The sequence below is a fragment of the Panicum hallii genome, chromosome 9, assembly GCF_002211085.1.
Source record: "Panicum hallii strain FIL2 chromosome 9, PHallii_v3.1, whole genome shotgun sequence".
Taxonomy (NCBI): Eukaryota; Viridiplantae; Streptophyta; class Magnoliopsida; order Poales; family Poaceae; genus Panicum; species Panicum hallii.
The window spans coordinates 10490110-10514655 of NC_038050.1; the positions used below are offsets into that span (position 1 = coordinate 10490110).

Sequence of the window (24546 nt, forward strand, 5' to 3'; positions counted from 1 at the left end):
GTACTTCGTTGGCTGCAGTTTGTTTCGAGTCAACAGTTTAATTCTGTATCCTTAAACTAGAGATGATTTGCTTGTACTTGGTTGCTTGAGTTTGTTTTAAATTAAGAAACAATGCCATATCCTTAGTTTACTGCTTGGTGCTAAGTTTTGCCTGAACTTCTTTCACTGTGCCTTCTGCTTTGTTTTTCCTACTGTGGTGTGGTTTGTCCAGTGGGTTTGTAAGGGTGGAAGTAAGCTTTAAACTGTTTTGCAGCACCGGGTGGGAGGTTCAGCTGTAGTTATCTGCTTACCCTGGTGTGGTGCTTTCGCGTGAACTGAGACGCTGTAAAACTCTCAGTGAAATGGGGGCAGTGCTCTCTGCCTGTACTTCCAAAAGTCTATTCCAAACGTGGGCAAAAGAGTAGTAGTATAGTACTCCTCCTTGCTCCTCAGCCCAGCCAACACTTGGCCTGCTTCTTCTTCACTTGATCTCTTTTTGTTGACTCCCACCTAGCCAGCTCTCCTTTTTCCCACCTCTTGTTGCTTTCCATTTGATGCCACTATGTTGCTACAGCAGGTACTGATCTAGTATGCCACTATTTTGGGAGGCGTCTGCATTCTGCATTGTTCTCTTGGTCGGGTGGTGATCACCCACTTGTTCTTTGTCCTAATAGAATTCTTGGCAACTGCCATATGGCAGGGTTTTATCTGTTCCCCTCTCCAGTCAAGGAATCGATCCTATTTCACGGCGATTGCACTTTCTCGTGTACCCGCATGGCCGCATATTACTCATTTCTTTATGCGAGTTTTTTTTTCCAGTTAAGAGACAGAGATACCATAGCGATCTGGGTAGATAGCTGCATTTTCTGTTTCAGCTAATTGACAAAGATACCATAGTAATCCAGATATAATTCCAACAAAAGTATGAATTTGTGACCTCTCATTATGAAAAGTTCTCTTTATTCGAAATAAAGAAGAGAGACATAAGAGCACTAAATGGACAACAATCACAGCCAACAAATACATACAACTAAAATACAAGGATACCTATCATGCTACCACAAGATTAACAGCAACGAACAGCCAAATTTTTTCTTATACGGCACAACATCAAAAGAAGAAAAAGAGAGTAGTTCACGTCCATATATAACACTAGCTTTACACTCGAGTGGCTGTTTTCTGAATTTACAAGAACTACAACAGGAACTATATAGCTCAGTAGTGCTCCCTGTATTTGGGCATGCTCTGTACAGGGAACGCATTGTAACCACCAGCTCCACCATTTCTCAGCCAGCGTTGCAATTCTCTCCAGTGGCGGTGGGGAATGTCAGTGAACTTGGCATTCTCAAACATGATCATCACCATTAGTGAAAGAACCCACATCACTGGACATTCGCAGAAGCAGCGTCAGTTCTAACCGGTACTCCAGACCCCGGATGTAGTGACCCAGCAGCATGCACCTATACAGTTCAGAGAACAGGTGGTCAGAAGCTATATATGGTATAAGAATAAACAACGCCATTAAGTCTGTTTTGCATTACCAGAAGAGCAAACGTGCAAGATAATCACGGGGAACAGATATTAGAGGCTGGAACGGGAGGGAAGCATTCTCGACAAGCTCCGCACGGTCGTCATCCTCACCCCCTAGGTTTAGGGCACCCCCAGAAGTGTTCTCTAGTGGCGGAGGGGCCTTTGAGTGTATCTTGGGGGAAAGAGTAGCAAGCAGACCGTGAACCACAGAATGAATTGCTTCTTGCACGCCGGGACACGTAGACTCTGATAGTTCAGCAACCTGTTCAAAGCAGCTAGGTTAGGCAAATGAGCAGGAGAGAGCTTTCTATTTTTTGCTTTACACTTGGGATTTGTGTTAAGAACGTTTTATCATAAACAACTCATGACGATGAGACGTAATGAAAAATGGACCCTTTGCATTGACCATGAGATTCAATTTGGAACATACCTTCTCTGGTGTTAGTGATCTCAAATAGTCCAGCAAGTCATTTTTTTCCTCTCCAACAAACTGTTGCATCTGTAGGGCAGAATTCTTTCTCCTGAGGTCATGTAACTCCTGCAATGTCAATAAAATCAATAAGAGTTCAAGTTTGATATAAGACACAACACAGCATCGCCATATGCAAAATGATCAAATCATATTTAACAGCACCAGTCACACAAAATGGTCACTAGGGATACAAAAGGTTTGTTTTTTTCGGATCCACTGAATTACCCAGCTCAGAGTGGATCGAAACAGGTGTGTTGGGTATTTGTCCAATTTGCATGCCGAGCTTACTTGAGTGCAGCTTGGGCTTTTGTTTTCATATATGATGTCCAATTGTACAAGAGAGTACAAGACACATGCGTTACTCTTGTCACAGAGCATGCTGTATTGAGCTCAAGCTTTGACAGAGCCGACCTTGAGCCCACCAAGCTTGAACACTGACTTGCTTGCTTAAGCTCAACTTGAGCTTATGCCTGTACCAAACCTTGTGTTGAGCTCGAGCTGAGCCTACCTGACCTCTTCAAGCTTGGCTTCTCTCTTACATGTGGATCAGTAACAAAAAAAACGTTCTACTATATCATCTCATAATTGATAGAAGGAATAATCTACATTGTTTATTTTGCTGGGACCAGGCTATAAATTAATTAGATACAATCAATAAACTCAACATATTTTCAAAACGAATCAGTGACAAACAAAAAATGGCACAGAAAAGCAAAGTAAATATATGGCATGCAAGATATTCACAAACTTATCAATACATTCAATAATCTGGTATGCATTAAGCTAACATTCACAAATTCATGTAGCAGTAAAAACTACATACACATAGTGGGTAAGCTTAAGTTAATTACAGAAGTACCAACTCTAGCCCATGCATAATGCGTATACTCCCAAGTTATTTGTGGTCTTCCTCCTATGGTATATGCAACATTCATATTTATGAACTAAACTGATAAATTACATGGAATGCATGGCTGCAATAGATATAATGTCGTATAATGAATCAGACTAGAAGATGAAATGGCTTGGAACTTAATCAAGCAACAGACTACATTACCTTTTTCATGGCATCCAAACGAGATTGCATCTGAATAATGTACTCTTCTGCTTGAGGTGTTAAGTTACCAAGCTCTTCTCCCATACTTTCATGTGATGATTCTTCATCACTTTTTCCAGGATCCTGGGGCATGTCCTCTTCTGATAATCTAAAAATAGTGACAGGTCTACCCAAATTGATGCTATGATGATTGTCTTCAGTGATATCACTTTTTGGACATTCTGCATCTTCTTCAGACAATTCTAGGTTTCTTTCAAAAGAAAGCCTGTATTCAGCATTACGTAGAGTATACCTGGAGGCAGAAACAAAGCAAAGATCAGAGTTTTACTCTGGCATACATGTGAACTATATTTCCTTGAAACAAGGCATTACTTCTTGTTATCTCAGTTATTGACAGATTACATAGCCATAGGTATTACAGAAAACAATATATTATGAGTTTATCACATGGGAGATAGGCTCATAGTAATAACTAAGTAGGTCAGGACCTCAAAAAGCTCATAGTATTAACTAAGTAGGTCAGGACCACAAACAAAGTTTATAAGAGCAAGTATTTAAAAGAAACACAGCAGCATCTCATTCCCTGCCTCGTACATGAGGGAGGTGGGACAGAGAGTGAGCAAGCAAACTTTCATTTTTTATGTTTTGCACCTGTGAAAAATGAAAAAACTAACAGCTGCTCCACCCATCCTAAAATAAAAGCATTTCTAGTTTTGTCCTAAGTCGAACCATCTTCAGTTTGACTAAGCTTATAGAAAAGAATAACAACATTTAAATATCAAATTTGTATTATTGGATCCATTATGAAATTCAAGTTCATAGAGTACTTCTTTGATGTGGTAGATGTTGGTACTCTTCGATATAAACTTGGTCAAACTTAATATAGTTTGACTTTAGGACAACTAGAAATGCTTTATATTTTGGGCAGAGGGAGTAATTCAGAAGGAGCTATGGAACCTGATTGGCTTTGGGAGGTGTCTATTAACCTGGGAAACTAGCCAAATCAACATATTCCGACCATACTATAACAAGCTGTCAAGCTCTATAGGAAAAGTAAGCCACACAAGCAGAATGCTCAGAACATGGTTGACTCTCTTCTTGACCCAAAAGAAGCCAGAAAGGAACCAGAAACCACCGTGAAGTGGTACAGATAGAAGAAATGTGACTACTAAGGAAACTATTAAACCTAACTAGAATGTTATCATTTTTTTAATAATCTGATAACAATAGGCCTCTTTCTCGGACATAACACATCAGAGAGGTATACAACAAAGTTGGTCATCATCAGTTTTATAGGTCCACATGCTATTCTACTGAACTAATCAATACAAGATTGCAGGAGTTGCCATCAGTTTCACATGTCATTTAAGACCGGTACATGTTGGAAGGTCACGGATGTTGACTCTTGACTTATAAATTCAACAACAGCAAAAGCAAATCACATGCCTAATAATGCAACCAAGTCTCAGAAAATACTTGTCATAACCATTGTGATAAAATAATCTTTCAAATAGAAGCATACCCAGTCATAATTGAAGATACCAATAACTTGAAGAAGGGATTCCAAAGGGCTTCTACAACAACACGGAACTGATCAGATGGAAGCAGACCCAACATGCCAGATATGGTCCTCTTCATTGCATCTACTGTTTCAGGAGCAACATCTTTCTGAATGACACTTAGGTCCAAGGGCTCTATATCCTGGATCAAGTTCCAGAGCATGGATTTCTACAAGATAACCAAACACATCATAAGACAACTTTAAAGCATGACCAAAACAATGTGTAAAGTGGCTTTTAATAGATGAAAACGGGAACATCATGAATATCTATATAGCAGTTAAATCAAGCAAGTTCATAGGCACTCTATAAAATATAATACTTAGAACATGTGTATTAGTCTCACCCCTAGCAAGTGTTTATAAGCCAATGCTCAAAATCATGGAGTCACATGTATTACATGCAATTAATGCATAAAGACAAGTGGCAGCTAACTGGTAAAAGCTCCTTGGCGTAGAATCCAACTGCTTCATCCAGCAAGTGAAAAACCATGGCATGGACAGGCAATAATTTCAAATTACCTTGCAACATTAGTGGCCATAACTATTGCTACTGCATTTAAGAAGCATAGATGAGAAATTGCTACTTCAGACAAACACAGTGTGAACTACTCCTTCAATTTAAAAATACAAGGCATATTTCATTCTTTAGGAAGCTTTGACCAATGACTACTCCATTACTATGTAATTTATATGATACAAGATCATTATCACAAATATTTTGTAATACTAATCTACAACGTTAAGTTTGCGTCACAAAATTACGTATTAATGGGGTAATATTTGGTCAAAGCTTTGTCCAGATGAAACAAAATATGCCTTGTAATTTCAAACAGAGCGAGTATATATACAGAATCGATCATCCTAGTATCCTACAGAAAGATAATAAGTCACAATGTTGAGAAGGACCCAGCTCAATATTTGCAATACTTTCAGGAATTCAACTCGAGCTATCTAACACAAGTTCGATATCAAAGTATAAGGTCATAGCTTTTCACTTAGTCAATACGTACTGCAAGAACAGAATCACTAACTTAGCTCAGCATTACCCACCATCCCAGTAGTAGTACCAATGACATCCCAAAAAATCTAACCAAATTATAACCCCAAGACTCAATGATGATAGGCAGCAATATATAATGTTTTGAGCAAGAAATATATAATAGTAGTTAGTAGAACACTCAAAACCTTAAGCGCTATGCTTCCCTGTGTCCCACAGGACTCAGAACACAGTTTGTTTATCTTTGCAATGATATATGACCCCCTTATAAAAGCAGGTTGTTGCGTTAGAGTAGACAATCATTCTTCCTAAATCACAGCCTGAACTCAAAAACATGGGGAGAAATGGAGCTTACAAGGAAAATCCCCATCAGCCTCATGATCCATGTAAGTATCATCCAGCAAGCATATGCTCAAATGACCATGCCCACTGATGAATTGCTGGGCCTAATGTTATTCTCGTGCAGCTAAAACTCCACATCTAAAAATCACAACTGTCCGTACAGAAACTAAACATAAAACTAATAACTAGAATTGCAGGAGCATTGAATCCTATCTTCCCTCGATGATTCGGTGAGCGCAGCAAACAACCGCTTTGAAGCACCTCGTATCGATGCACGAAATGTTCTGGCAGCTATGATCCCATCGCGTTCACAGGGAAATAATTAATTTACAGAAGAAGCTGAGGCTATTGCAGGAGCTCTCCATCATAAGATCAACTTTCCTAGAGGCCAGATCTTATTCATCTCTCGCACATCAAATTTTCAAACAAGAAATGATTACCGACAGCACCTTTCCGATATCCAAACCTCAAATAACCCGCCACAGAGACCACCGGAGACTAATCATTTAGCAGTACCCAATACTACCCACCAGACTACTATTCAATTTGGGGAAAAAAAGGGGGGGGGGGGGGGGTTGGCCGCTCGGGCGATGCGCCCGAGGCAGGTGAGGTAGGCGAGACGGTGGCCTGCTCACCTTGGAGGGTCCGTGTACGGGCCTCCCCCGCGCGTGGAGCTCGTCGAAGGGCGACGCGGACGCGGCCGCCACCCCGACAGCCATCCTCCGCCGCGCGGCCCCCGCATCCGGCGGCGCCGCCGCGAACGGCGGCGGCGGCGGCGGAGGGGGCAGCCTGAGGCGCTGCTGCGTGGCGGAGGGCGGCGCTCGGAGGCTGTAGGCGATCGGCATGTGGGCCGCCGCCGCCGGTCGCTCTCCCCCGCTTGCTTATTCCCCTTCCTCCCCCCCGACCCCTTGCCTCTGCGGGCGTGGGCGGCGATTCCTCCCCGGGGGCGATAGGAGATAGGCTTTTTCAGCTGCCCCGCTGGCCGTCTCCGTCTCGCTGCCCGCGTCCGCTTCCCTGCGTGCGTGCGTGGTAGGCGAACCGGAGCCGCGGATACTTGCGGGCGGAGGTGGGTCGCTGGCGGGTGGGGCAGGCGGGGGAACTCGTGGACGGCCGCGGCTGGCCCCCGGTGGGTGGACGTGGAGGCCGGTGGGATTGCGTGGATGGCTGACACCTCGGCTGCTCGTCCACGTGAGCGGCTCCGCGGTGTCCGCCCGCCGGTCGGTCTTCTGGATTGGACAGCACGACAGGTGCTTTACGGGCCTAATGTATGTGCGGGCCCAACCAGTGCTTTGTGGCACGGCCCAGCCTGTGCATTCGAGGCAGGTCGTGTGTGTACTTCATGACCATTTCTTGAGCCCAGCAGGCAAATCAGCAAGTCCTCTGGGAGAAATTAAAGTTAAGTGCTAAATTTTAGTATATATTATCACTTATGCACGTGCTAAAATTTTTTAAATCTCGATTAAAGTTTAGGCTACCTTATTAGCACTTCCATTTGGATTGTAAAAATGCCGCGCACACTGCACACCACATTCGTGTACATTAGGAAAGTGATGCACGGGAACGTGAAGGTGCCAGCAAATTTTTAGGATTCTGTATAAAAAAATGAGGGTATCTTATTTGTCCATAGTCCACATCCATAACGGCCTCTGCACTAGGCATTCCAGAAAATATGCAGTATTTCAAATCCACGATCTACAATCAACTTTTAAGGATCTAACATAAAATAATCGTACCTTTAGCTTAGAAGTAGAGATGCAAGTTATTTATATTTTAGATTATTGGATCGATTCTAAAATTGATAAAATAAACTAAAATGACATTCTACGTAGATAATTTGGAAGGAGAAATAAACTAGAGTTTGCAGATAATTTAGGAGAAGAAATAAATTAGAGTGTGCCAACAAAAGAATTTACACACTTACATTTCCTACATCTATACAAGTTCACGACGTTTCTAAGCCGGCATCTTCTCATTTTTAGCGTTTTTTACGTAGCCTTTAACGGATAGCATCAGACTAATATTTTAAATAGCGGGGCGGTAGGATTTTAAAACCGCTATTAGCGGCGCTAAAGCCCGCTATAGCGCGCTATTTGGTCTGTAATGGTCATGGCATCATACACATGCTGACATGCAGAGGAACACTCATCCAGGCGCTAAACATAGGAGTCCCCGAAACCACGCGGCAACGGGGGATCGGCTCGGCACGTGGACACTTGGTGATAGTGGCTCGCGCCACGAGCCATGCGGGCCTGCCGTCAGTCGCGCATCCGGCGAACTCGGACCAATGGCCGCCGACGGAGATCCCGCCAAGGGCTCGCCCCCCGCCTCCGGCGCCGAGGTTCGCGCCCTCCTACGCCCCTCGTCGTTCGTCTCCACCATCTCCGACGACGACGAGGGCTTCGAGGAGCGCGCGTTCGAGCCAGCCGAGAAGGTCGTCGTCTCCGTCTCCGGCGACCCCGACGAGGAGCGCCTCTTCTACGCCTCGGGGGGCCGCGCGCCGCCCTTCTCGTGGCGCAAGCTCTGGCTCTTCACGGGGCCCGGGTACCTGATGAGCATCGCCTTCGTGGACCCCGGGAACATCGAGGGCGACCTCCAGGCCGGCGCCACGGCCGGCGGCTCCCTGCTCTGGCTGCTCCTCTGGTCCACGGCCATGGGGCTGCTCGTGCAGCTGCTCGCCGCGCGCCTCGGGGTGGCCACGGGGAGGCACCTCGCCGAGCTCTGCCGCGACGAGTACCCGGACTGGGCGCGCCGCTTGCTCTGGCTCATGGCCGAGGTCGCCCTCGTCAGCGCCGACATCCAGGAGGTCATCGGGAGCGCCATCGCCATCAAGATCCTCAGCCACGGCTTGTTGCCGATTTGGGCCGGAGTTGTCATCACCGCGTTGGATTGGTAAGCTTCTTTGCTAGAATCTTCTTGGATTATGGAAATGTTACAAATCTATGTAGGCCTTTGAGCATTTTCTTAAAAACGGTGGTATATTTGGTGATTTTGGTGCTAAATCTCAAGTTGCTTCCATAAATTGGAGTATCGTGTCTGGTCAATGACTCATTGCTAACTTGTAACAAGATATCGCCCATCTGGAGTGAAAAGTGGGAGGAATTTTAAATTGGTGGACAATGTAGGTGATTAGAACCCAGTATATCTATTTGAATACGTCAAATGTGGCGAATACCTTCGTCACTTTGCTGTCTGTCAGCAGGTAGAACGTTAAAGATTTGTCACTCATACTCCAACAAAACTTTTGGTCAATGCGGGAGCAGTACATATTGCTCTCTAGCATAATGGGTAAAAACTTCAGGTGCAGCACAACTGCATGATATTATCTGTCTATCAGTAGTCAATTGTATCTAGAATTTCTTCATTATGTTCCACCATCCGAACCAGAGTCCTAACCTAGTATGGACTTGTGAGCCACATACAGTAGTATAAGAAAAACGTTGAGTTCAAGTTTGGTGTTATTTTATTTGATTTGAACTTGTAAAATTGCTCATCAATATCATGGCTCGTGAGCACTGATTTTGTTGCCCTTATTGTTTGAATAGCAGGAAGGTTGTATCCCACTAACTGAAATATTATTTTCCATCAGCTTTATTTTTCTTTCACTCGAGAACTATGGGGTGAGAAAGTTGGAAGCTTTGTTTGCAGTTTTAATTACAACAATGGCGTGCTCCTTTGCATGGATGTTTGTAGAAACCAAGCCCAGAGGGAAAGACCTAATCATCGGTGAGTATCTATTGGTGCTTGTCTTCTTTCTCGAAACATGGCAAAGGAGATCCCAATTAAAAAGATGGTTACATGGCCCAATATGATCTGAACCCTGGTGGGCATATGTGCATCAAGTGCCTCTACCATATGACCAATGCTGTTCTGTTGTCTGCTTAATCTTTTATCCATGTGTTTCACCTGTCTGATATTATGTTCTCCAGCCAATCATAGTGTAATTTATGTGCTACAGGCATTCTGGTCCCAAAGCTGAACTCAAGAACAATAAAACAAGCTGTTGGTCTTGTTGGAAGTGTTATCACACCCCATAATGTGTTCCTGCATTCTGCTCTTGTGCAATCAAGAAAAATTGACCCGGAAAATGAATATGAAGTCCGTGAAGCGTTGAGGTACTATTCCATTGAATCCACCATGGCATTGGTAGTGCCCTTCATGATAAATTTATTTGTCACAACAGTTTTCGCAAAAGGGTTTTATGGTACCAAAGAAGCAGATAATATTGGTCTTGAGAATGCTGGGAAATATTTACATGAGAAGTTTGGGGGTGATTTTTTCCCGGTCCTCTATATTTGGGGTGTTGGGCTATTAGCTGCTGGCACAAGTAGCACCATAACTGGAACTTATGCTGGACAGTTTATAATGGGTGGGCTTCTGAATTGGCGGGTGAAAAAATGGATCCGGGCATTGATCACTAGAAGCTTTGCGATCGTGCCAACTATAATTGTTGCTCTATACTTCAACACATCTGATTCTGCACTGGATGTTCTCAATGAATGGCTCAATGTGCTCCAATCAATCCAAATCCCATTCTCACTGATTCCACTGGTAACATTGGTTTCTAAGGAGGAAGTCATGGGGGTTTTCAAGATCGGCCCAAGAACAAAAGTAAGTAACAAGTAATGATTCCCTATTGTGTTTGACACGTTTTTCTTCGTTTTTCAACGAGTTTTAGAGATGTAATATAAGCTCAACTCAATCAAGGTTGTGAATTTAAACTTGACAATCTAAGTTTCGCCGAACTAAGCTATTTGGATTGCCAGAGCTTTAGCGCACCAATGCAAGCTTAACAAAAGCTTCATTTTTCTTGCGGGATCCCTATTCCAGAGCTTTCCATGTAAATGTTTTGGATATTTTCATGGCAAAATGTCTGCTAAACTAAAGATTGAGGTGTTGCCATTGGACTTTTCACGTTATAATCATTTAGGTTCTACCAGATCATGCATTGAACGTCTTCAAATGTAGTCCCTCCATTAAAAAATATATGGCCTCTTTTACGGCGCACAATACTACCACTTGGTAGTATATGGTGCATATGGTATAGAAAGATCCAACCGTCCATTAGAAGGGTAAGATTGTCATTACTAACTTAATATAAATTAAGAATAATTTTTATATTTTTTGCAATTTTGTCTTTTGCAACCATTTTTGGCATATTGCAACACTTTTAGGCCGTTGCATCAGGGATGAAACCTTGTTGTGAAATGAATTTTTCCCATATTACCCTTATATTATCTAGATATACTACCTCATACTACTGATCAATGTTTCAGTGGTATAGAAAAATCTCGACCGTCCGATGTTTACGTACAAGTCCTTTTCAAACAGTAGTATATGGTCATGTTGTGCACCGTAAAATCCTCAACATATAAGGTCTTTCGGTTTTGTCCTAATAGGTCAAAAATCAAGTTTGAGAGCTGTTATTGTAACAGCATGTACAAACACGAAACTAATTTCATTAAGTCACCATTAAATATATTTTTATAGTATAACTGTTTAGTTTTCGAAATATTTCTGTGGTTTTCCTGAAAATTGGGTCAAACTTGAAGAAGTTCAAGTTAGGACAAATCAAAAACACCATACATTTTGGTACAAAGCGAGTAGCTCTCTTTTTTCTTTAGGAAGTCTGCTTTAGAACTTATCAACTGAATGCTTTTGTCTCTTAGTTATATTAGTTTTGCCAAATCATCATATTTATACAGCATTTTGAACTAACCTTGGCATATTGATGTAGATTGCTTCCTGGACAGCTGCATCCGTACCAATCGTAATAAATAGCTACATGTTGTTCGATTTCTTCTCTTCAGAAACGGAAGGCCTGTTGTCCAGTTCAGCTCTTTGCGCGGCCGTGATTGCTTATGCTATGTTCATACTATATCTCATTTTCCGAGGCACGTAGTTTTCTAACCGTTTTGCGACAGGGGTACACAAGAACAGCTTCACATGACAAAGAACAGGATAAACCATTTTGCTCTATGATAGCTTACTAACATTTAGGAAACTGAGATATTGGAGTGCACATTGTACAGAGAGTAGGAAGGAGAAGGTTCAATTGTTGACGAGAGCTTTTGCGCCTTTGAGTATTGTTGTGCCGTCTGTGCATTGAACTATGGCTGCAACTGGAAGCAGACAATAGAGATAACTGTCGTCATTGTTGCTGTATGTCCCGGCAATTTCTTGTTTCATGGTATGTGGATGGCAGATAGGGTGAGACACACACAGAAATTGGAGTTAAACAAGGCACTAGATATCAGAAAGTAGGGTGATGTATCGTGTAATATATTTGAGCTTATGAGCTCAACGTTGTCATGTAATTAGAGTAGCAGCTCTCATCAGGTTGTACCAAAGCTCTGATAAACTTTTGCAGACTCCAAATGACAAAGGATTAATTCATTCTAGTGGCCGTTACACACTTGTCTTCAAATAAAACAAGGAACCGATTGGCTTTAAGCATGTATATATCAACAACATACTTGTATGCGAACTCTGGGCTCATCAAGCGAGGGGCGTCTCGGATCGTGCTCTTATTGAGTGATCGAGTCTCTGGTGTAACCTAGTTGAACCGCTCTTTCTCTTTTTTTCACCCCTTCTTTCAAATCTTTGTATACGAACTACTGGCATGTATGAAAAAGTTCAGGCTGGCTTCTTGCCTACCGGCTACCGCAGTTCTCTAAAAAAAATATACTTGAACGATGTCATAGCACAAACATTGTCGATGCGGGCAAGGTTTAGAAAATGGTAAAGTAGGTACACGAATGTCCCCACTCCCGACCCATGCATTCAAATTAGGAGAATACTAAATGTTGAATTAGGAGAAAAGTGAATACTGAACTAGGAGAAAACTAAATCCGCTTAAGGCAATAGAAATGTTTTTTTTCCTTTTTTCGAAACAATAGAAATGTTCTTTTTTTTATTCAAATAGAAATGTTCTTTTCGATGAAAGGCACGATTGGAATGTTTTCAGGTTCATATCTGACGGCAAAGGAGCTTTTCCGAAACGTGCTGGTAGGGCATGATCCAGGCCACTGGTACCTCATCCGACGGCTCTAATAGAACTTTGTACATTTCCAGACCATTTCCAGTCGGTACTGTCTCTCTTCCACCCCCAGATCCCATCGACTCCCCAAATCCTTCTGCCCCTCCAGAACACAGATCGCTAGCGGAGCAGCTTGCTCCGCAGCAGGATCGAGCTGCTGAAGGCCGGCAGCGGGCGGCCAGACGCAGGGGTGGGGGTGCAGGGACGAGGGCTCCGTCCAGGCAAATTCGGCTCAGGGTGGTAGCCACACAAGCCCCTAATGCCGGAGCAGACCAGATCCGGCGCTCCGATGGAGTGGACGACGGTGCAGCACCTGGACCTGCGCCACTCCGGCGGCCGCCGCGGTGCCTCGGCCCGCTCGATGCAGCCGCACGCCGCCGCCTTCCGCGCCTCCCAGGCCATCGCCGCCGTCGCCATCGGCACCCACGTCGTCGGTGAGTTCCCTCTTACGCCGTTAGAACTTCTCAGTAGCTGTAGCCTCGTCGTAGGTACTTGGGTGGGCGCTCCAAGGGGGTGCTCATGCTGCGCGCGGGTTGTACCGGTTGTGATCTGAGGTGGGGGGACACTGCAATCGGGTTCGCTCAGCTGATGGAAGTAGGAGTTGGTATCAGGGAGTCAGATCCCAGTAACTCAACTGTAGGTTTGGAGGGAGCTTGTGATCACCTCTGTTGGATCCCATTTTAAGACTATTGCGTTGCTCTGAGTAATGTTCCCCTGTGAATGGAGTACCATGAACGTGCAGTAACAGTTTGACTAGTTTATAGATCAGTTTTATAGCTTGATATGTGCTGTCGGTGATGATTTTGGCAGTTAGAACATGTGGGTTTGGTTGAAGTACCATTTAACAGCATGAGGGTCTAGACTCACATCTCACTAGGTTTTTTATTTCAGTTGCTCTACCATGCAGCAAGTGACGATTATCTGTGGATAACTGGCAAATTCTTTGCTTAGGATGCTCAAAATCATGGTATTATCAGAATAAGTTGGTCTTGTCAACCATGAAAAATTGGATGCTACAACCGTTAGTGCATTGGTTCATTTCACCTTTATACTTTCTTGTTGGGGAAATTATTTGGTTTCTGCTTTTTGATAGCCGGACCGCTTATTCTTATCAAAGAGTTTCTTGAAGAATTCAATGGAGTGCTTTAGTTGCTGTTTGTCTTCTGTATGATGCACATGGATCGTCTGAGTTGTCTTAATTTTCCTATTTGTTTGCAGAATTCGATGCTCTGACGGGAAGCAAGATAGCTTCGATTGACCTTGGTGCTCGTGTTGTTCGTATGGCATATAGCCCTACCACCGGTCATGTTGTTATTGCTATTCTTGAGGTCTGCCTCAACACTTCACTTTTTTTCTTTATTTTATCTGAAACAGTAATTTCATTTATTGCTACAACTGTTAATTGCCTTTTGTCACTAACTCCAAAATAAGGCAAATGCTTATGATACTGTGAACAGAATGTCAGAAAAGTGATCATGCTTCATTGCTGTTAGTAGGCTAATCGGCATATTCTTGAGTCCTTTTCATCTAGTCATCTACCATGGCAGAGTGAATAATAACTCTTTAGCAAGTTCCGTCTGCATGCACTAATATGGTCTATTGGCAGTGTGTTTTTCACCTTTTATTAATAACTTATGCAACCATTGACCCTCTCCTGTATCTCTTGCTCTGCAGGATGCTACAATCAGATCCTGTGATTTCTCCACGGAGCAGACACTTGTGTTGCACTCGCCTGAGAAAAAGTCAGATCATGTTTCAATAGATACGGAAGTACATCTTGCATTGACACCGCTTGAGCCTATTGTCTTCTTCGGTTTCCACAAAAGAATGAGTGTAACAGGTTATTCTCTTAGTTTTGCAGGTTGTTTTTGTTTGTTTGTTTGCTTTGGAGGCTTATAGTGGTCATTCATCTGTTTATGTTTTTAAGTGTTTCACTTCCATGAGTTAACCTTTTGGTTTCTTCTAGTTGTAGGGACTGTTGAAGGAGGGAGACCGCCGACAAAAATAAAGACTGATCTTAAAAAACCTATTGTTAACCTGGCTTGCCATCCCCGCCTCCCTGTATTGGTAGACAACCATATCTTTACCTGCCTCTTGCTGTTAATTGCACACAGCAATATTCTATGTTATCATGTATTGCTTTTTCCCATATCTAACATACAAGCTTACCATTTTAGTATGTAGCTTATGCTGAAGGCTTGATACGTGCCTACAACATCCAGACATATGCTGTACACTACACCTTACAACGTAAGATGGGATGCTGTACTCTATATTCATGTATTTTAATATGATTATCCACGTATTGGCTTCTTAATTTGCACAAATTTTCAGTTGCTGTTGACAGTACAATTAAGCTAATGGGAGCTGGTGCTTTTGGGTTTCATCCGACCCTGGAGTGGATATTTGTTGGTGATAGAGGTGGTACTCTCCTGGCATGGGATGTATCAACTGAGAGGCCAAGTATGATTGGCATGTAAGTATGCTTGTAGTATATTGTTGAGAGTGGAAAAATAGAGTTGTATTCATCCGTTGTTCCTCCCCTTTCCAATACAAGTTGCTACTTTGATCTCAGTGATAACAAATTTTTCAGTATATGTGAAGTCAAACATTGAGTTGCTTAAAGCACCAGTGAAACTAGAACAATTTTCCTACGACTCCTTAGATCACACTAGGACTTGTTTAAACTTATCTGAGATCCTTTGACCCCATAGGATAAAACTTGCATCCACATCTGATTTAAAGCATCTTCGCACATGAATTATAATTTAAAAGTTCCGATATAGTGCTTGCAGTTCCTTGGCATAAAATGGATATAAAAATTTTAATGCTGCATTTTTGTCCCAGTCAATCATCTGCATGCACCTTTCTGTTGTTCATGTCTCTATTTTTTATGATTTCAAATCCTCTGATTCGTCTTTGTTCCGTCATACCCACATTTCTGTCTATTACTCTATTTTCCAACTGATTTTCATCTCTCACTTTTACTTAGTACACAGGCTGGTTCCCAGCCTATCACATCTGTATCCTGGCTTCCTACACTGCGGTTGCTTGTGACGATTGCAAAGGATGGAGCACTTCAAGTATGGAAGACACGAGTTATAATAAATCCTAACAGGCAACCCATGGAAACTCATTTCTTTGAGCACGCAGGTTAGTTTTTGTTCTTCTCATCTTTTGAGGAAATTGAGAAATTCCTTAGCTATCTCTTCTTTCCCTCTCAAGCTGCGTTTTGTTCTTTACATTTACATGGTTTAGTTACACATGTATTTTGCTTGAGAATGATTTTCTGCAACCATTTTCTTTGTTAATGGTGCAGCTATTGAAACAATGGATATCACAAAGATACTAACTCTTCAAGGAGGAGAAGCAGTTTACCCATTACCTCGAATAAAAAATTTGGCAGTACATCCCAAGTTCAATTTGGCAGCTGTAATTTTTGCGGTTAGGCAACATCAACTATGAACCCAAATAATTCTGGCACTTAATGCCAAAAGTTTTAGGAGCACTTGTCATCTTTGATTTGCAGGATATGTCTGGGACAGAAGCTGCAAAGAACAAGGCTGCGTACACAAGGGAAGGGAGGAGACAGCTGTTTGCTCTTCTTCAGGGAGCTAGGGGCTCAACTGGTACCTTTCTTTTCCTGTAGTTATTCTCATGTTTACTTTAATGAGGCCCTCGTTGAAATGGGAACCTCGGTTCATACAGGACAAAATATCAGGCTCTTATGCAATACTAATCTGATTTTATTCTATTCCTTGGCTGACTTGCTGCTGCATAATGGTTTTATGTGTCTGTAATAATTAGATATTTTGAGCAGTTCATACATGCCCTAAGTACATTATGGTTTGCTCTGGTGCTACAGCTGCTGTTTTGAAAGAGAAACTTTTAGCATTGGGATCATCAGGAATATTAGCAGAGCATCAACTTCAGGCACAGCTTCAAGAGCAGCACTTGAAGGGGTAAGATTAAGTATTTCCTGCATAAATCATAGAAACTTTTCATTTGTATGAACTTGATTTTTAGGTGATTCACTATTAGATGTATTCTTTATTGATTGCCATATTGATTGCTGGCTTGATTTCACTTGTTTTCTTATTGTCAGCCAGAGCCAGCTAACTATTTCAGATGTTGCAAGGAAGGCATTCCTTCACAGTGTACGTGAAATTTCTGTTCGTTAACATTGGTTGAAAAGTACTTTTTCCACTTCTCTTTTAGTGTCTCAACCTGAACTTTTACAGAATTAACACATTTATTAAACCCATCCTTTTGTACTTCTCTATCTTAATGAAATGACACGCAGCTCTCCTGCGTTGTTCAAGAAAAAAAAAATAAGACCTACTTTTTGGTACAGTATCAGTGCTACAGAAAACAAATGAACTAGGAGTGTTTGGCAATGGGGCCTTCCGAAGAATCTTGTGTGTACTTTGATGATGCCATATTGCCATATGCAGTGTTGCCACATTCTAGCACAAGCTTTGAGCATCTGTGCTCCATTTCAGCCTTCCATCTTCCTAATATATTATGCCCTACATGTCCACTCCTTATCCATTGGTTGATTCTACCAGCTCAGTCAATAATGGTGTTTGTAGACCATTTCTAATTTCTTATACATGATCTGTGCAGCATTTCATGGAAGGGCATGCTAAAAGTGGTCCAATTTCTCGCCTACCTCTCGTTACAATTTCAGATTCTAGCAACCTTTTGCGAGACGTTCCTGTTTGTCAGGTACTTATCATAGTGATTTATCTTTTCACTTACATGCTCCATTTTCACTCTCTAAACAATTCATTATTTTTGTAACTCCAGCCATATCATCTGGAGCTGAATTTCTTCAACAAGGAAAACCGTGTTGTTCAGTATCCAGTTAGGGCTTTCTATTTGGATGGATTTAACCTGATGGCCCATAATTTATCATCTGGAGCTGACAATCTCTATAAGAAGCTTTACTCGACGGTATTGACCGTCCATTAGCACATTTTCTTGTTTGTTTTCCTTTTATTTTTTTCTCTAATGCAACCCATTCTCAGATTCCCTCAAATATGGAATGCCATCCCAAGAATATGTCATACAGTCCAAAGCAGCACCTGTTTCTTGTTGTATTTGAATTAAGTGGTCCAAATGGAGTGGTGCATGAAGTTGTTCTTTACTGGGAGCAGACTGATCTTCAGACAGTAAACAGCAAAGGAAGTTCGATAAGAGGTATCTCTTTTCTGACATTCATCTTACTTACCTATGCTTTAGTTATTTCTATCTGGCTTGCTGACAACTGCATTATTTGGCTCTTTTTTAGGTCGTGATGCTGCCTTTTTTGGCCCGGATGATAATCAGTATGCTATTCTGGAGGAAGATAGAAGTAGCCTGAATCTCTTTAGTCTCAAGGCAGTAGCCACAAAGGAAGCTCTTGAAAATAATGCTGCTGTGCTTGAAGAAAACACTTTTGCTGATAATGCTGCTAACTCAACGGAACGCCAAGGTCCTCTGCAGTTTACTTTTGAATCAGAGGTTGATCGCATATTTTCTTCTCCTCTAGGTAGGTAGAGTGGACTGCTTTCCTCTCATCCTTCATCCAACTGACTCTCACTTTTTCATCATAGAGAAAAACGTAAAGGATTGTAGGGTTGCCTTGTTTGAACATTTTATCTATATGGAACTCTGAGAGTAAGTGACCAACTTATTTTGTCCTGTAGAATCAACATTGTTGTATGTGATTTCGGGAAAGCATATTGGACTCGCGAAGCTCATGCAGGGATACAGGCTGTCTACAGACAATGGGCTATCCATCACAACAAAAACTGATGGGAAGAAGTTTATCAAGTTGAAACCAAATGAGACCGTTCTTCAGGTGTTTTATCCTTGCTAATTCTCTCATTAAGGTCCTTTCTGAGCTTTAAATATTAAGTTGATGACAATGCTTGATCAGGCTCAAATTTTGTATTAATTTATCCAAAAAATATTTTTTAAGGTGGTTAGTCCTTAGTATTTAGCTTGATTGTTATTATGCAAATATGAACTAACTTGATTTTCTGAGGCAACCAATTCCCGAATGCTTCAGATCTTAAATTTGTATTTTATTTCACACTCGCATTTGTGTGCTGTTGATGCTTTCTTTGGGTTGAGCTACAAATAACTAAGTATACATAAAAAGAACACATTCTTACACTTAGAACAGAGCTATTAGCATGAGGCACCAGAGTTTATTAGATGAGGTAATTTATTTATTCCGGACACTGCATGAGGCATGCACTCAACCATTTGTTTACAAAGTCCAGCCATGGGCTGAGATACTACATTAAACCTTACTGCATGCGGGCAGTTATCATTGAATTAGATGCACATTGTATGCACTATTTTAATGAAATGAAAGATCTTAAATTTAAAAGGTGCTGGCATTTGATTTTTTTTTAAAAAAAGTTGCTGTGGAAAGTATCTGGGCTTTTGAAATTCATGTAAAGCGAGTAGCTGCGACTCTAGTTTCACCACCAAAACCATATGTACCGCTAGTTACTTATCCGCAATTGACTGTAATCAATTTTGTCCACTATGCAGGTCCATTGGCAAACAACTCTAAGAGGTCCTGTAGTAGGAATATTGACAACTCAGAGGGTACTAATTGCTTCTGCAGATCTTGACATATTGTCAAGCAGCTCAACAAAATTTGATCGGGGTCTCCCATCAATATCCTTTTTTATGAGTCTTGCATCTACCTCCCCCCTACTCTTTCTGCTTATCTTGTTATACAAAACTGTGCTAGCATATTTATTATCTGTTGTAAATTGCCATGTTACTTTGCTGAGTACTTAACCACTTTGTACTATCGATCAATGTTGTGGGTTGGGCCAGCACTTATCTTCTCAAGTGCAACTGCTATAAGTATGCTTGGGTGGGACAACAGAGTCCGATCAATCCTCTCCACTAGCTTTCCTCGTTCAGGTAAAACCCATACCATACAGTTTTTTTTAGTAAGATCAACCTAGATTCTTTGTGATTCCTCCAGTTCTGTTAGCATGCTATCGATCTGTTGTTCTTTTCTTCTTCCTCAGTTTGTGCTGAACAAAACAATATGCCCTTTATATTTGCAGTATTACTTGGTGCATTGAACGACCGGCTGCTGCTTGTAAATCCAACGGATATAAATCCAAGACAGAAAAAGGCAGTGGAAATAAGGAGCTGTTTAGTTGGGCTTCTTGAACCTCTTCTCATTGGATTTGCTACCATGCAGCAACACTTTGAGCAAAAACTTGATCTTTCAGAAGTCCTGTACCAAATAACCTCAAGGTATTTTTATTTATTTATTTATTTTGTTGGATTCTATTGTCCACTTTTTAGTATGCTTGTTAATAACTCCTGTTGAATTTTAGCACAGAGATAGTTGTAGCGTTTGTTAATTATTTATGTTGCTGTTCTAGTGAGCATAATCTTTCTCATACTTTTTCGTGGTTGGATCTCCATGTTTTGATTACGTTGTATTTGTTGGTTCGCATTCTTGCAGGTTCGATAGTTTACGCATTAGTCCAAGGTCATTGGACATATTAGCTAAAGGACCTCCTGTTTGTGGAGACCTTGCTGTATCATTATCTCAAGCAGGACCTCAGTTTACCCAAGTGAGCTTAATCTATGCTCGTATTGACAGCATTTTCTCTTTCAGTTGTGCTAATATTTCTTCCCTCACTGTTTTAGATTATGCGCTGCAATTATGCAATCAAAGCTCTTCGTTTCTCTACTGCTCTGTCAATTCTGAAAGATGAGTTCCTGCGTTCCAGAGATTATCCTCAATGCCCTCCCACTTCCCATCTGTTCCAGCGCTTCCGAGAGTTGGGATACGCATGTATAAAGTACGTTCTGCTGACATCTCTACCTGATCTTAGTTAGGATATTGTCTCCAATTGTGTGGCTAAACTGCAAATATTCACAACTTTTGTCCAGTATATCATTTTGTTAATCGACCCAGTCTGAAGCATTTTAAAGGTAGTTAATCTTTGTTTTTGGTTACATCTTATGACAACCTATCTTAATACTTTAGACTTGAGACATGCCCTTAAGTTTTGAACTTTCACAATGAGTGCCAACAAAACTGTCAATGGATTAGATACCCTAAAGATGCACACCGAACATTCAGAACCTTTCCTAATTGTACTCTGTGATATTCCCATGTCGCCCTGCACCAGACAGAATCCATAATCCATACTAGTTGATTTTGTAAAATGTTCCGTGATGTGCTAGGTGCTCATCTAGCAAACTGTCTGGTTGTCAGAAGGATTAGCAAAGTCGTATAGAATTTTTGTTTATTCAATACAAAGCAATGGTATGTTGATGTCTATTGTATATCATATTTCTTGCTACTATTATTTGTGACATGCCGGCCCAAAGATGAATTTTCCCCACAATTGGCCCATGTGAGTGGCGCATGGCATGTGTGGGAGAATAGTCCCACCTCGATACTTAAGGATGAAATTCACTAACATATAAACCCAAGTGCTAAATGCATTCCAACCCTCGGGTTAACCCTTTTATGTGAACCAAGGATGGAAGCGTAAGCGGGGTTGGTGCGAGTGCGTGTTTTACTCCATGTGCAAGTAGGACTTGAGCCATATCTGGGACTGGGGCATTACAATTTACATTAATTCCTTTTTTACACTTTCCATATAATTTTTTTCCCTCTTTGTTGGTTCTTGTTGGGCATGCCTAGACGAACTTGTTTGGGCCTAAAAGGCTATGTTGTTGTTTTGTGGACCGTTGATTTGCCTTTTCTTTTCTTTGATATATCATTAAATTCTTTACACTTGGTACAAGTTTGCCTGTCTTATTTTTGTTGCTTCAAATTTCTTCTATGCTGATTTTGAAAAGAGATATGCTCTCATAAGAATCATAGCATAACATTCAATACATATTTTCAGGTATGGTCAGTTTGACAGTGCAAAAGAAACGTTTGAGGTTATTGCAGATCATGAGAGCATGCTGGATCTATTTATATGTCATCTGAACCCGAGCGCATTGCGACGCCTTGCACAAAAGTTGGAGGAATCTGCTACAGATTCTGAGCTGAGGCGATACCTTGAGAGAATATTAAGAGTTCGTTCAACTGGATGGACACAGGGTGTCTTTGCCAATTTTGCTGCTGAAAGTATGGTACCTAAAGGTCCTGAATGGGCAGGTGGAAACTGGGAGATCAAAACACCTACTAATGTCAAGACTATACCTCAGTGGGAGCTTGCAGGAGAAGTCATGCCTTACATGAGGACAACTGATGCAGGTATACCATCTGTTGTTGCAGATCATATTGGTGTGTACCTGGGTGTGATGAAGGGCCGTGGTAATGTAGTGGAAGTTAGTGAAAAGAGTTTGGTTAAAGCTATAGCAGCAGCTAGTAGTGAGAATGCACAGCCGGTGTCTTCCGAATCAGCAGAGAAAAATAAGGCAATTGCTGGTGGTGATTCGGTTGGTGATACTCTGGCCAGGCAGCTGGGTGTCCAAATTGCGTCTGCTGATGAACAGGCAAAAGCTGCTGAGGAATTTAAGAAGACTTTATATGGTGTTGTCGATGGTGGGAGCAGTGATGAAGATGAGTCAACGTCGAAGACTAAAAAGATACATATAAGGATACGTGATAAGCCGGCTGCATCTACTGTTGATGTTAACAAATTGAAAGAAGCCACTAAACAGCTAGGCTTGGGTCCTCCACTGAGTAGGACAAGATCATTATCAGGGACACCGCAAGAATTCAATCAGACTCCTACGCAGCCAGGAGGTCCAGCAGGAGCTGTTTCTCCAGCAATGCCAAATACTGCAATTGATTTGTTTGGAACAAATACTTTAGTTCAACCACAAGCACCCTCTGGTGCCACAGGCCCTGTTATTGCAGGCATGGGAGTGACGGCTGGACCTATACCTGAGGACTTCTTCCAGAACACTATTCCATCACATCAACTTGCGGCTCAACTACCCCCTCCTGGAATAGTCCTGTCACGAATGGCTCAACCTGCCCCTGGAATGAATCAAGGACCAGTACCTAATCAAAACATGATGCCTAACGTTAGCCTTCCAGATGGCAGGGTGCCGCCACAAGCACCACCGCCACAGTCCCAGTTTCCTCAGCAACCAGGCATTCCTATGGACAATATTGGCCTGCCTGATGGTGGTGTTCCTCCACAGAGCCAACCACTTCCTTCACAACCCCAGACACTTCCTTCACAGCCACAAGGCATTCAACCTGGCATTCCTGCTCCATCACAGCCAATTGATCTCAGCGCTCTGGTGGAGGGTCCTGGAGCGGCAAAGCAAGCTGCTCGTCCTCCAGCACCTACTGCTGTGCGCCCTGGCCAGGTACTATGTTTTTCCTGAATAGAAATCTAATGGGTTGGAATTATTTCCCTGACACCCTCATCCATGGTTACAGGTACCACGTGGTGCTCCTGCTGCAGAATGCTACAAGATGGCTCTTGCTCACCTTGAGCAGAATCAGCTTACCGATGCACTATCTTGTTTGGATGAAGCATTCTTGGCCCTTGCAAAGGACCAGTCACGTGAAGCTGATATCAAAGCCCAGGCCACCATTTGTGCTCAGTATAAGATTGCAGTTGCTTTGCTACAGGTAATTTAGTTTTTGATCTGGCATGAAGACTTAATAGGACATGCCTCTAACGTGAGCTCAGTATAAGGTTTCAGTTGCTCTAGCTTAGTTTTGATTTCTCTGCAGGAAATTGCTCGCCTGCAAAGGGTTCAAGGCGCGGGCGCTCTCAGTGCTAAGGAGGAAATGGCCAGGCTATCTCGGCACCTTGCTTCTCTGCCCATCCAAGCCAAGCACCGGATCAACTGCATCAGGACTGCCATCAAGCGGAACATGGAGGTCCAGAACTACGCCTATGCCAAGCAAATGCTGGACCTCCTCTACTCCAAAGCGCCCCCGACGAAGCAGGACGAGCTCAAGAGCCTGATCGACATGTGTGTCCAGAGAGGACTGACGAACAAGTCCATCGACCCGTTTGAGGACCCCTCGCAGTTCTGCTCCGTGACCCTCAGCCGGCTCTCGACCATCGGCCACGACGTGTGCGACCTTTGTGGCGCCAAGTTCTCAGCGCTCTCCGCACCCGGATGCGTCATCTGTGGCATGGGGAGCATCAAGCGATCTGATGCCCTCGCTGGTGGACCTGGACCTGTCCCCTCGCCCTTCGGCTAAACTGGAGACGCTTCCTTTCTCCCTCACTTTTTCTGATTTTGTATCTAGTGTGCAGTTTGCATTCCCTCCCATTCGATTGTTGTAGCTTGTATGTAGCCTTTTTGACGTGTAGCACGTTGGTGTTGAGAGAGCCATGTACACTTGTATTTTGATTTGGACATGCTGTTGGCGAGCTAGCAATGTAAGGAAAGTCGACGTGCCATTTGGTTGCACATGTGATTTGGATGTGATTATACACACTCAAGATTTGCAAGGCATAAGGTACCAATACCAGAATCAGTAGTTCGGTGAAGTGAAACCAAATGAACAGGGAGCGTGCAGCAAACTGGAGAGCATGACTGACTACATACTACACATGGGAGACTAGAAACCAGGAATTCCTTCACCTAGAGACAG

General features: G+C 42.5%; 3 protein-coding genes across 4 annotated transcripts; 2 read left to right on the forward strand and 1 right to left on the reverse strand.

Annotated features, from left to right (window-relative positions):
- Positions 1-972: 972 nt before the first annotated feature.
- Positions 973-6942, reverse strand: LOC112874965. The gene is made up of 6 exons (XM_025938601.1): positions 6574-6942; positions 4561-4766; positions 3039-3330; positions 1940-2047; positions 1521-1771; positions 973-1439 (listed from the first exon to the last, which is right to left on the reverse strand). Exons 1-6 carry the CDS (start codon positions 6781-6783, stop codon positions 1325-1327), a joined length of 1182 nt encoding a protein of 393 aa, XP_025794386.1. The 5' UTR covers positions 6784-6942; the 3' UTR covers positions 973-1324.
- Positions 6943-8206: 1264 nt separating this feature from the next.
- LOC112876498 (metal transporter Nramp6-like) lies at positions 8207-12272 on the forward strand. The gene is made up of 4 exons (XM_025940622.1): positions 8207-8827; positions 9525-9661; positions 9894-10546; positions 11673-12272. The coding sequence occupies exons 1-4, from the start codon at positions 8223-8225 to the stop codon at positions 11835-11837; spliced, it is 1560 nt and encodes a 519-aa protein (XP_025796407.1). The 5' UTR covers positions 8207-8222; the 3' UTR covers positions 11838-12272.
- A 761-nt stretch (positions 12273-13033) lies between these two features.
- On the forward strand, positions 13034-24389 carry LOC112874432. Of its 2 annotated transcripts, none has more exons than XM_025937745.1 (24): positions 13034-13408; positions 14193-14302; positions 14649-14814; positions 14941-15041; positions 15152-15224; positions 15309-15450; positions 15967-16127; positions 16294-16418; positions 16504-16603; positions 16840-16936; positions 17080-17131; positions 17601-17702; positions 17784-17930; positions 18005-18176; positions 18268-18507; positions 18665-18819; positions 19524-19652; positions 19790-19907; positions 20057-20252; positions 20467-20578; positions 20655-20809; positions 21872-23297; positions 23371-23565; positions 23671-24389. In XM_025937745.1, exons 1-24 carry the CDS (start codon positions 13234-13236, stop codon positions 24148-24150), a joined length of 4929 nt encoding a protein of 1642 aa, XP_025793530.1. In that variant the 5' UTR covers positions 13034-13233; the 3' UTR covers positions 24151-24389. The 2 variants fall into 2 exon arrangements, with proteins under 2 accessions (XP_025793530.1, XP_025793531.1); XM_025937746.1 differs by having other exon boundaries at positions 14947-15041.
- Positions 24390-24546: the final 157 nt, after the last annotated feature.